General features: G+C 39.0%; 1 protein-coding gene across 6 annotated transcripts in view; it reads right to left on the bottom strand.

Moving 5' to 3' along the window:
- PLCH1 (phospholipase C eta 1) overlaps positions 1–14109 on the bottom strand; it is a 3453772-nt gene that overhangs the window by 2036327 nt on the left and 1403336 nt on the right. For all 6 annotated transcript variants that reach the window (XM_044070508.1, XM_044070510.1, XM_044070513.1 and 3 more), the window contains one exon: positions 6747–6893. In XM_044070508.1, coding sequence (XP_043926443.1) covers positions 6747–6893 — 147 coding nt within the window. The remainder of the gene's footprint in view (positions 1–6746; positions 6894–14109) is intronic.

Raw genomic sequence — 14109 nt, 5'->3', positions numbered from 1 at the left:
ATTTATATAAAATATTAATATAAAATCAATTACATCACAGTACAACCACTTATAAAATGAATTTCAATGCTTAAGGGCCCTGGCTTTAAGAAAGGGTTTAAGGGATACTTTATTATTAAGGCCTGGTGGCCTATTAGCTTGAAATTTCAGTATCCATTCCTGTTCTGAGGCTTCAGTATTATTGCTCAGATTCCCCCCCCCCTTATTAACAGGGACCACCTCAAGCACTAAAAACTTAAACCTATAAGTAGGTCCCTCTTTCTGTACATGTACAGCTAACACATTGCTCTCTTTCACATTCTTAATGCCACGCATGTGCTCTAGGATCCTGTCTTAAAAGTCGGCCAGTCCTACCTATATAAAAGGCAAATCACCATACACAATAGCTAAAATAAACCACATTCTTGGTATAACAATCAGTATAAAAATTAGCTTCTATTGTGAACCCCTTCTGTGGGTGTATAAATTGTCTCCCAACATAGGTTCATAGGTTTATACTAGGCTATCTGCCCTAAGGCATTTATAAGCCTAGCCCAAAGTTTTGTGGCTTACGCCACCCCTTATATGAAAAAATACTGTGCCCATTAGTTTGTTGCGCCTCTGTCCAGCAGTGACCCAGAGATGATTCCCAGGGTAAACCTACGATCTCCCATCCACAGGTCAAGATTTCTCTTGAACAGAGCCAGCGAGGTGCTCTGCCTAACATGGACCGGGATTTTATTCCACAGCATAGGGAGTCTCTGAGTGATAAATCTATCCCTCCAGCACGTCCTATTTATATCCGTGCTAAGGTTTAAGTCGCTTGCTCTAGTGGTTCTGGTGGATTTGGATTTTTTGAGGTGGAGCATGTCCATCAATTCCGGGTTGGACATGGCCTTGTATGTCAGGCACATGTCACCTCTGAGCAGACAGTATGCGACTGAATAGAGCTGGACTTTCTTCAATCTGGCAGCATATGACAGATTTTGGAGTCCCTTTATCCTTTTGATGAGGAACTTTTGGGGTCTCTCCAATTGCTGCAGATGTCGGGTGAGATACATCCCGAATGGGGCATTGTATTCGATCATTGGTCTGATAAGTGAAGAGTACAGGGGAACAATGACCTCACTAGATCTGGATGTGAATCCCTTCATGATCAGGTGGGCAATGTAGAAGGTCTTTCTAACCACTTTAGCAACGTGAGTGTCAAAAGAAAGGCCACTGTCAACCTGGGTCCCCAGGTCCCTGATAACCTCTTCTGTGCTTAGTGGATTGCCACCTATATGGTAGCTTGGGGTTACCTTGTTTATCCCAAAAGGTATGACTATACATTTTTTGGCGTTTAACTTCAGGCCATAGCTCTGGCACCAGCTATCTGTTTCCGTGAGTCCCCTCTGAAGGATATCCGTGTCCGATGCACTTTCCACTATAGCGCCCAGTTTGCAGTCGTCTGCAAACTTTGTCAGCCAAAGTCGTCCCATGTTGGCCTGTACTTCTGAGAAGTAGATGCCGAACAATAGGGGGCCAAGGACCGAGCCCTGTGGGACACCACTTGTGACCGGCTTGGAGTCTGACATAGCGCCAGCAACTCTAACCCTGTGGGTTCTGTCCTTAAGACAGTTTGCAACCGATCTTGTGACATATGGGTTTACATTTAAGCTGGTAAGTTTTTCTACAATACCCGAGTGGGGTATTGTGTCGAACGCCTTTGCAAGGTCAAGGTAGGCTGTATGGACTGCCTTTCCCTCATCAATGGCCTTGGTGACTGTTTTGAAGAAGTCAACCAAGTTCAAAAGGCATGATCTGCCCTTGACGAAGCCAAACTGGGTCGGGTCCAATGTCTGCAAGTCCCCTATATCTTTGTTTATGAGCTCCATTATGATCCTCTCCATAGCTTTGCAGACTAGACTTGTTAAGCTTATGGGGCGGTAATTACCAGGGTCCGTAGAGGCACCGCCTTTGTGGAGTGGGACCACAGTTGCCGTACGCCACTCCTTGGGCATGTATCCTGTGGTAAGGCTGAGATTAAACAGCTGCCTTATGTGCGGGTTTAGTTCCTCATTGAGCTCGTGTAGCACACAGCCGGGGACATCATCCAGTCCCATTGATGCTGTGTTTTTAGCTTTAGAGAGAGCAGCTTTCACCTGCGCATTTGAGATGTCTGGGAGGCTACACTCCGCTGGGATAGTTATCTCTCCTTTAGGGGGGGGGGGGTGAAGTTTGCACTGAACCTGTCTGCCAGTATGTTGGCAATGTCTGTGGGTTCAGTGATTTTTGTATAATTTTGGACTAATTCTGAGCATATCTGGGAGTTTCCACCCAGGTTCCTAACATAGCTGAAAAAGGCCTTATGATTGTCTTTTGAATCCATGGCAATTTTTCTCTCAAAATTGGCCTTAGTTGATTTTATGAGTGCTCGTATTTTTTTTACTAATACTGATCAGGGGTGACTTTCCTTTTATGGATTTTGTTCTATCATGTAATAGCTTTCTCCTCTTATTGTAAAGTTTGTTAATGGCTGGGGTCCACCAGACTGGACGTTTGCCCTTGGAGGAAAGAGTCTTGGTTTTATTTGGGATTGTCTGGTCCATGCAGTCCTGAAGGTGTTCATAGAAGGCATTTGTAAGGGCTTCCGCAGCTTGGGTTGTGGTTTCCACTGGCTCAGGGGCCTTGAAGGATACCACACCAGTCTTGAGTAGTGTGAAGTTTGCTTTAAAGAAGTTCTTCACTGTGGTCTTTTTTGTTTGGGGTGGGGGCGGGATGTGGATTTCCAGTGAGATTAGTTTATGATCAGATCTCACCAATGAGGGATATACTTTGGGTGTGGAGCATTTTGTCCCCATGTTTGTGATAATGAGATCTAGTATATTTTCTCCTCTCGTGGGAACAGTGACTAGTTGTTCCATGGCATCTGAATTTATGAACTCCAGGAACCATTGGGTTAGAAAGTTAGGGCTTGAGTAATGTTCCCAGTCTATATTCGGGTAGTTGAAGTCACCCAATATGATGGTGTATACTAGCGCATGCTGTGCATCTCCTACATGTATAGGTGCTAAGTCTGTCCGACTGAATATATTTATGGGTGCTTACAGCTTTATAACAAAGTTGTATTTTAAGAGATCTATTATTCTTGAAAGTAAAAGATGGTTGCTCTCCCACTACTCCATTTAGTTCCTTCATACCAGAAAAAATGTCCCAATTATTCTTAATGTCACACACCACATGTACATTGCTAGCATAGGTCAGTGGCAGTCATAGTACTTCACTATCTGACTCACCCCTCTCCATAGTACCATTAGCCTTAGCACTACGAGATCCTATCGCTTCACTACCTTCCTTGTTATAGTACGGTTTGCACCTACCATCCCTTTCTCTCCAGGCTACATCAATCTGTCTGTCTATCTCATTCTCTCTATATCCTCTTTCCATAAACTCATGTTTAGGGGACAATAGTGTTCCATGTAGTGTGTAATCATCATTATGTAAACGCATACAATGAAATATTTAACCTTTCAAAACATTCAATTTAGTATGCCTTGGATGCATACTGCCATTGTGTAAGACATTATTTTTTCCTAATAATTTTTCTAAGAGTCTAGTCGAAACCCGATTGCGGGCATCTCTAGTAATATCCACATCAAGAAATTCACTCACTCTCAGAGTATTTGTAAGTAAAGTTCAGAAACGGAGTGATGTTATTAATGTGTACCAGAAACTCATTAAGGCGTTCCTCGGTACTGTGCCGTAACAAAAAAAAAAATATCATCCATGAATAGCTGAATAGAATAACCCAAACCAAGAGGCATTTCTGATTGGAGACCACAGTCTGCCAAGTGGACAGCTTCTTAGCAGCTTCAATTATCTCTAGGATATCAGTCAGCATGTCCCTACAGTTTGAAACGATCTAAAAAGTGAGGTCCAAAGACTTTTCCAGATGTCACCTCAAGCACAGGCAGACATTCCTGGCTTGGACTGGCGTATCATCAGAAACTTAACACCTACATTTTTCTTGGTCACCAAGAAGTGATGAGAATGAGAGCAAGTTTTAGTCTTTCCATGGTCTCATAACAAATTTCACAGAAGAATCCATGTAAATGCAGGGATGTATGCAGGAATCTCCAATGCCATGGAAAAAAGAAGGCATTTGACACTGCCATCCCCTTCACCTGATGAACTACAGACAGGACTGAATTCTCTTGACTGGTGAACAGGATGATGTCTGGTACATCCTACTTTAAGAGGACCTTAACAAGGCATGGGTTATGAACCTACAACACCATGAGGTATCTTTTAAAGATGAGCTGGTGACATACGCACACTGACTGTTAATACACAAAGTAGCATGAGCACAGACAGAGATGATTAGAGGGACGTACCTCAATTAACCACACCCTTCTACTCAGTGTAAGTATGCTACCTACTGTAAAGACTTGAAACACAATTGTAACACTGAATAATTTAGTTAATAATAAAGTTTCTTACTCACCATAAATACTGTGTACATAACTATGTCATTTGCATGCTTTTATTATTTTGCTTGCTTCATCTGAGTTTTGGTTGTAAACCTAGGACAGAGCTTGAAAATGGTCAGGATGAATCAGTGTCCTAGCCCGGTTAACAAGCCAAATAAATAAAAAACGCCAATACCCCACAAGTCAGGTAATTTCTCCAAGAAGAAAGTCTTTGTTCCTGACTACCCCTGCTCTGTAATGGATAACTCAAAGCAGTGGCCCTTGGAACAGCTTAGTTAATCACAGGTTTGTGTAAATCAAACTGGGGCTTGGCAGCATAAAAACTCTATGATGGACTTCCCAAAGTAAAATATGGGGTGCATCTCACATGCCCCTTCACCTTCTTTGGAGATATGTGGTGGATGTGGGTTCATCTCCTTGCTTGATGAAAACAAACACAGCACCTGTAGAGAGTACAGTGGAAGTTGAACACTAGACTTACAATTCAGAAGGTCAGGCCTTGATTTGCTCTCTTGAGTTCTTGTCTTTGAATCACTGGGCTGACTTATGCAAGCAATTTCATGGAAGACCTTCCTGCTGGCCCCTTTATGAGGGGCTCTCAACAGCAACTATAATTTTGTCTAAAAAGAAGGCACACAGTTTCTTCCAGTTCTGCCTCATTTGCAGCAGGTATTCCCAACATGTTCCAGCCCAAGACAATAACAGTAATTTTGCAACATGTCTTGGATGATAATTTGATGGCTGTACAGAAACTAGGTGTGCTACTGTTTTACCACACAAATGCAGGATTTTACTGGCAACAGAAATGATTTTCATCCAATATGAGAGAGTGGCAAAATGTACCAGTGGGCTTGAAGAATACACATGCTTATAAAACCAGCATTTAACAACATGGCATACATCTGTATGGGTGAGTAGAAGCCTTCAAACATGGAACTTACGAGTTTTTTCCAAAATGGTAACTGACAAAAAGGAAGAAACCAAACAAGGACCATTGAAAAAAAATCTTCATTGCTAGATCTTTGTATTTTATGCCTTCTTGTGCTCCTCCATGCAACCTAAAAGGAATGAATGGCGGAATATGCAACCTAAAAGGAAAGAAAGGCAGAATTCTGTAGCTTAGTTTCTCACACTATGGACTGGATATTACAAGACATTCCAATTACTTAAGATTAATTACGCCCCAAGGGTGAGTTTATAATGCAGTCCAAACTTAGAATTGTGTACCAATGTCAAGTCTATCTGACCTTCTTGCAAAGATCTTACCGGTAATGTAATCCCACATTTGATGAGAATGGAATTTATAACATACAATCGTTAGAAATTAATCTGACAAAAACAAAGAAAAATTTAATGTCTAACACCAACAAAGCAGAAATATTCATTTATGTATTTACTCACTGATTAGCTAGTTAATCTGATTCAAGGGTGTGGGGACCTAGAATCTAATGGTACTCAATAGGGGTAAGGCAGAGAAACTAATACTGGATGGAATGTCAGCCCATCACAAGATACACACACACACACACACACACACACACACACACACACACACACACACACACACACACACACACCCAAGAGAAATTTTGACTACTGGTAATTCACCTTTAGCACATATTAGGAATATAGGAAGAAGACAAATCACCCACTAAACACCCATTGAAAACCCAAGTAGTCAAAAAAGGTCACAAAGACTATACACACAAAGCCCCACAATCAAGAAGTGAATTGGTGATTCAAGCAGAAATATATAAACACAAAGGTGATCAGTAACTGATATGTGCAATGTTCACATGACTATTAGCAGTTTTTCTACAGCTGATTTAGCATACATTCAAGGTGATGTATATGCAGTCAGGTGTCATTTCCACTTAAGGTTCTAGCTCAGAGAAGTTAATGCATGCGGGGAGCTCTGTGTTCATGATAAAGGAGGAACTATACATAGGGTTGTAGGTCATGTCAGTGAAAATAATTTCACAATGTGCTTTTCAGTCAAAATTTAATGACCAAAAAATTGCATTAATCAAAACCTAAAAGTAAAGAAACCCATTTTTTTTTTTTTTTTTGGGGGGGGGGGCTATAGTTTTTCCACCACTAACATTAATAATCTACTTTGAGATCACAAAAAAAAAAAGAGAGTCCACAAAACTGGATCTGGAATGTAATCAAATTTTTGGACAAAATGGTCTACTCTTAAAAAAGTGCTTTCAGAGAAACAACAAATTCAAGATAAAAATGGTCAACTTCTTTCACCTCTTAAGTCTAAAAATTTATTGAAAAAATAGAACCTACTTTTGGCCTTTTCACTTTTCCGAGATGGCCTCCATCTGATGCAGGTCCTGTGTTCATCCAGGTAAAAGAGGCGGACCAGTCCCTTTGTCCCACTTTTCAGTTTGATCATCTGAGTCCCCGATTGCATCACACTCATGCATCTTTCAACTGTGTGTAAGAGTAGAGAAATATAAAATGCATTTAGACAGATCATCTAGCAACACAACATAATCTGTAATTCTTTACAGATAGCTGCCAGTACAATAATGAATGATTAACTATAAATCTAAAAGGAATAATAACTTCAGACAGTATGTGATGTTGCCTGTACCTTCATATTACACAGCAAGGATATAATAATTTGAGAAAAATGGGAATGATTTCAACATTCCATTTATTCTGAAAAAAATCTAACACAAAAATCCTCCATGTATACAAGACAAAGAAAACTACTGATTGTACTAAAGTGAAAAGCGCTGGTTTACAGTGTATCAAACAATTTGACAAAGTAAAGGCATATATGACTTCTCTCAAACTATTTCACATTTCATTACATTTTTTCTCCTTTTCATAACATCTAATCAGAATGCTGCTACAGTTGCTGCACACAACTGATGGAGACCAGATTACAAAAACAATATCTTTTTTTTTATTAAAACAGTATCTTACAGTGTCTCAGGAACATGACCACACAGACTTATGAAATGCAGCTTTTCCGATAGCCGATGACTACATTACCTCATTTTAAAATCTGATCAAATCTTGATCCATTAGTCTAGCTGCAGAAACTCTATACTGTCTTCTTTACTTAGTGGACATTTATTTAAGGAAATAAACCTCATGACACTGACATGGATTAAGCATGTAATCAGGGAATGAACAAATGAATACAGAGGGACTTGCTTAGCCTACCACAGCATTACCACACACAAAATAATAAAAAAACAGGTTTCATTACAAAAGAAGCTGCATAGTACACTGCAGAAACTAAGTGTCAATGAACACCAAGTAGAAAGCTGCACTGCAGCGTATATGCAAATGAGCACCACAGCCTGAAAAGCAGTGTTAGTAAAATTCAGAGACAACTGAAACGTAACAAAGTTGTCAAATGAAACTGTATTACACCACAGTTAAAAGATGCACTCTTACAGAAGTCAGTGATCTCTTCAGTGCACTGGTAGCATAAAGTCAATCAGCCACACACATTTTATATATATATATATATATATATATATATATATATACATACATATATATATATATATATATATATATATATATATACACACACATACATATATATATATATATATATATACATACATATATATATACATACATATATATATATATATATATATATATATATATATATATATACATATATATATATATATACATACATATATATATATATACATATATATATATATACATACATATATATATACATACATATATATATATATATATATATATATATACATACATATATATATATATATATATATATATATACATACATATATATATATATATATATATATATATATATATATATATACACATATATATATATATATATATATATCTAGATATCTATATACACACACACACACACACACACACACACACACACACACAAAAACCTATATGTATATCATGGAACATTTAATATAATACTGGCACCAATCTTAGGAGAGTTTATTACACAAAATAGCTTAAAAAAACAAGACTCTCACAATAGTCTTAGGATAGCAACACTATATAATTTCAAAACTGCCCCATACTGTTGAATTACAGCCTCTCTTTTCATCAGTAGTGCGGGACTGCTTTAAAAAGAAGAAATCCCAACTTCCTCCTGATGTCTACTTTTAGTTTGCTCTGCTGCTTGTATCTAGAGCTGCAGCTTTGAACATCAAATCCTCTTTCAAAAAGGGGAACAAATTCTGCAGGGGTTCCTCGACCTTCAATTTATAAGACTATAATTACTTCAAAAAGTAAACCTGGTCTAACTAATACAGCAAACTTTCTCTTTGCTCTTAAAGAAATATGTTCAAGTAAGGTAAAGGAAAAAGATGAGCTTAAAGCAACTGTGTTCATTTAAACTGCATTTAAAATAAAAGATCTGTATATATGTTGTTGTGTCTTTCGGCTTTTCCCCAGTTAGGTGTCGCCACAGCAGAACTCCGGTCCGCTAATGACTGGCAGTAGATTTTTACGTGCTGAGTTGCCGGCCCTGATGCACAACCTTCAACAAAGGTACGCCCATTCATGCATGTCTCCGCACAGAAGATGCTTTAGCTGAGAATTGAACAGGACAACATCTTACTGTGAGGCGACAATGCTACCGCAGCATATTAAATTCAAAATGTATCCACTTTTAAGTCACCTGTACTTCAGCAATTGGTGAGATCCGCTATGCTATGCTACAACTAACCCACCCTAACAGGAAGTCATTTTCATGCCCTTCAAATGCCCTATGTGCACTCAGTAAGCCATCTGCATTGTGATGGGCTGAATGTGACCTATGACGAACTCAGAAATTGAACAACTGCAAAGATATGGCCCACCTGCACAGTTCTGTGTTCTCATCCTGTTTATGTAGCCATAAAAGGAGGACATGGCCTTTTAATAAACTGAATTCCCTTCATAGTAGATAGTACCTTAGAGGTGAGAACCCACTTAGTAACTAGGAATTTTTTTTCGACTGCAGAATACTTGCATAGTTTGTGACTTAGGAAACATACTAAATGTTCCTTCCCATTAAAATTTTGCGAAAGCACTGCTACTAAGCCAACCTCTAACATGTCAGTATAGACATAAATGGTTGGCTAAAATCAGGAAACATTAACAAAGGCTCTCTACAGAGTTCCTTTAACTGATTGAAAGAAAAATTAGCTTCCATTGTCCACTTTACTTTGAAGAGCACCTTCCCCTTTGTCAGGTCTGTGAGTGGATGACATCACTGCAAAATGTGTACAAACTTCCAGCAGTAGCTAATTTTAGAACATCCTCACTTACTTTACTGTCCGGTATGGGCCAGTTTTTCACTTTATCTTTTTTTGGGTGGTGAGGCCTGAATTCCTCTTCTTATACACATCTTATGTATTTAACTTCTATAATGTCTGCCTTAGTCATGAAAGCATTAACAGTTAACTCAGCTTGTTTTAAGACATCTAATACAGCTTGCACTTTGGCCAGATGGGAGTGTCAGCATTCAGAATGGAAGACATCATCATCCATGTTGGAAGCAGCACACTGGCATTGGGACACCATGCAACCAAAAAGAGAAAACAGTGTACTAGAATAATTCCTCAAGTGTTAAGTTTGTTTTTAAGCTTTGGTTATTAGAAAGATTTTGCACTATCCCTAGATGACATCTAATGTAATCAGGAAGTTTGTATTCTTCAATCTTTACATTACTTCTACTCCAAGTATTTGTTAACTATTGAATTTTGAGATACTAACATCCGCAGTGGTACAGCGGTAGCATTGTTGCCTCACAGCAAGAGGTTCTCCCGTTCAATTCTCGGCTGGAGTGTGGGGAGTGCCTTCTGTGTGGAGTCTGCATGTCCTCCCTGCAGTTGGGTGGGCATTCGAAAGACATGTGTAAAAGGGGGTGCCTTCGCTGAAGGTTGAATGTCGAGCTGGCACCTTGGCGTTCATCAAAATCTACTGCCAATCATTAGCGGACCGGAGTTCTGCTGTGGCGACCCCTAACCGGGAAAAGCCAAAAGACAACAACTGAATTTTGAGATACTGGTCACCTTCCTTAAATCGTTACAGAACTTTGACGGCTCCATCAGGTTTAGGAACTAATTATATGGGGCTGTCCCACTCACTGTTAGACTTTATTACTCCTATCTTAAGCATTTTATATACTTTTTCTCATACTGTTGTTCATGATTCTAGTATTCTATAAGGTTTTAAACTACCTTTTTGTCCTGGACTGACCTAAATATGGTCTTGAATCAGGTTTGCTCTACCCAGAAGCTCTAAAAACAAGAGCTTATCCTTTTTTTTCTTTCTTATGTGGCTTCTTTTGTGGGCACCAACTAGAAAACCTTTTCCATTTACCAATACATGATTTTCTAGTAGCAGACTAGTAGCAGACTTTCCAGCCTCCATTAATAACTGCTGTACATCCTCTGTAAACAGATGCATAAAAGGCATTAAGACCCTATCATCCATCCAGGCAGTCAGTTGCAGTTGTTTGGGGCTGGGATGAATGAAACATCCCTGATCTTGCCTGAGTAAATCTGTTCTGTGAGGAAGCTTGTGGTAATTGCCTGGCTAGTTCCAGAAGAAGGTAGACCTACTGCTATCAGAATAAGAAGGGAGTCCTCCTGAATCTTCAGACGTACCCTGGATATCAGTGGAAAGGGTGGAATGCATATAGGAACATTCCTGCCTGAGAAAAAGAAGAGGCATCTGTCTTCCAAGCCTTCTTGTATAGAGTTCTAGAACAGAATTTTGCTAGTTGACCACTTAGAGAGGAAGCAAAAAAGGTCTATCTGAGGAATTCCCCACAGGTGGATCAAATCTTGGAAGTCCCCCTTATTCAGTTTCCATTTGTGTTTGCCTTCATCCTGCTCAGCTTGTCTGTCACACAACTTTGCTCTGACAGAAAGCAAGATGCCTGCAGGGAGAGAATGTGCCGTAAAGCTATATCCCATGCTAACATGGCTAGTTTTTCATAAGGGGTAAGATTTGGATCCCCCCTTGCTTGCTTATGTGCCACATCACTGTGGTACTGGCTGTAAACACTTGAGGCCATGGCAGACCGCTCAACTGTACCGAATGTCTCTGTATTTATCATTTTTGGGCTAGAAATAGGTGCCACAAATTCCCTAGTGACCCCTTTAAATCCCAATTGCAGGGAAAGGATGAAAACATACACACAAACTGTTACTCATGTGTCTACTCTAGATCTATTTCACTTGAGGTTTCATGAACAAAAAACAGTTTTAGCTTTCTAATTAAACTCCACAGAAACATATCTCCAAAAAGAAGTATTGAACCTGCATCTGCAATACATTATTAACTATTTCAAACAAACTGTCAACCTCTGTTAAATAGGGCTTGTTTTTTATTATGAATTTTGGTGATATTTTAACTGTACCACAAATCAGTATGCATTTCAGAAGTTACTGGCTGCATAGAGAAATGCATCAGTTTAATTTTTACCTAAAAGTGACACACTTCATTAAGAGCTGAAACTTTACATCACTGTAGCAAAACTTCCATAAGACATTAAGGCTAGAATGATAGTAAAGCTATGCATTCTTCCTGCCGAGCAGCGTACTAACCGGGGATCTACAGTGAGGTCTCGTTCACTTTGGCTGTACAGGGTAGAAGTTCCAGTGCTGTTCTCTGTTAGTCTGCTACCTTCTGGCATGTAGTCAAGAAGTGCAACCAGTAACATAAGGTGCTGCATATCTCTCAACTGTCTCTGATTAAGCCTGAAAAGTTAGCACTGTTCCTCGGAAACTCTGTGATTTTATGCATCATGGAAGATTACACTCACTAAATAATGCAGCCATTGTAATTAAAGCTGGTGTTATTCATAAAATAAATTACACACCATATTCAGTTAATTTTAAAATGATTACTACTACTAGTCTGTTGTGTCCCTGATTTGGGTGTGTGGTACTTGCTGCTAATTGCTTTAAGCAAGATATGTTTATAAAATTCAGTTTGGATCCTTACAGAAACAACTCATCGGAAAAAAAAACAAGCAAACATGAATTTATGTGAGAAATTAAAAGGATGTTTTTTGTAACACTGCGTTAAGAAACTGCCCCTTCCCAGTGTACTTACAAGTAGGCATTTTAGCTCAAGACAGTTGCAGCGCTGAGTGTTGAATGTTCTAAACCCACTTTTCTGATTGTGGTTGTGCTTCCTCTTTGGGGACCACTATGCTTCATAAAAAATTTTCAACTATATCATCATAAATAAACTCAAATATAGCACCTTTACAAAAAGGTCCACATATTGCTAAGTTAATAGGGGTGCACCTCTAATAATCCTTAGTATGTGCTCTTTTATAACATTTTACTGGGTCCTGCCGAATTTTCCTATGGGAGCATCTATTTCCTTTTTGTTTGCATTATAAGATATGCCCTAATGAAATGCGACTTTTCAAAATTATATTACATTACCCGACAGGATTGAAAACTATGGATATGATCTAGCCCAGAACCGCTAAGTGACTCTTGCTTCTGGATGCCTGCGGTATGTCAGTTGACTTCATAATGTCACCTTAAACCTGAGCCCAGAGCCATCATATCACTGGAGTAGCTAGTATGTGTGTGTCTGCAGCACCACATTAGAGGACAGCTCCTGACTGCAGTTAAACCTGAGCCCACAGCTGTCATGTCACTGGAATAGTTAGTATGTGTAAATCTGCAGCACCATGTTGGAGGGCAGCTCTGATTGCAGTTAAACAGAGCCGGCTAAAAAACCTGCACAGTAAAGCACAGCTTTTCAGCCTAAGCTTTCCTATACCTCTCAACCTCTCAGGGCATGAAATCTGGACAAAGAAATGGGGGAACAATCACCCAAACGATAGGGACAGATTTTAAACCTTGCTCCTATAAACGTAGAAACTTGCTATAATGACAGATTTTACATTATTATACATTTTCTGAAGGATATGAAATCTGAAACTCAAATGTCTGTCATTATTTAGTATAATTTAGTGACCTCAATTCACAATGATTTGCCAGAAATCCACACATTTTATGAGGAATGGGCCAAAAATAAGAGGTACAATTTATTTTGGACATTTTAGTTTTGTACTAATGCAAAGCTTTATACAAATTCAAATGTTAATGCAAATATAATACTATTGCTCTGGTTATAGTTTTGTGTTATTTTTGTTTGTTTTTCAATTTGTGCTTAAATGTTGGCATTCCATAATTCCACTGGAGTGGGCAGAGTGGTATTATTATGCATGCAAAGTTTATGTTAATTAGCATCCACATATTTATCCAGTTGTACCTATTTTTATGGGCCTTTGTCCAGATTTTTGACTTCTCCAGGTTGAGAGGTATGGGCCCTGGAGACCACAGATGATTTACAGCATTGAAAGCATTAAGAGCTAGCATCTCTTATGTTTGTGTGTTTTGATCCGTCTTTGTGCCAAAGACCCTGCACATTTATATCCATTGACACTACTCCCCAAGCAGTCTCCGGTGTCTGTCGTGACGGATTGCTTTGAAGCAGGAGTGGAAAATGAGAGACCTGGATTCTGAGAAATTTGAATTCTCCACCAACTGATTTCCCTTTTTACAGACCTGAGAACTGGAATTTGAAAAGCAATGAGTGTTGATGCTGGGACCAAAGATATTTCAGACACAATGGTGTCTTTCTCATATGG

The sequence above is a fragment of the Protopterus annectens genome, chromosome 4.part1 (genome assembly GCF_019279795.1).
Source record: "Protopterus annectens isolate FY-2018-M chromosome 4.part1, PAN1.0, whole genome shotgun sequence".
NCBI lineage: Eukaryota > Metazoa > Chordata > Ceratodontiformes > Protopteridae > Protopterus > Protopterus annectens.
The sequence above is the reverse complement of the archived record's forward strand: the minus strand, read 5'-3'. Positions and strand labels throughout refer to the sequence as shown.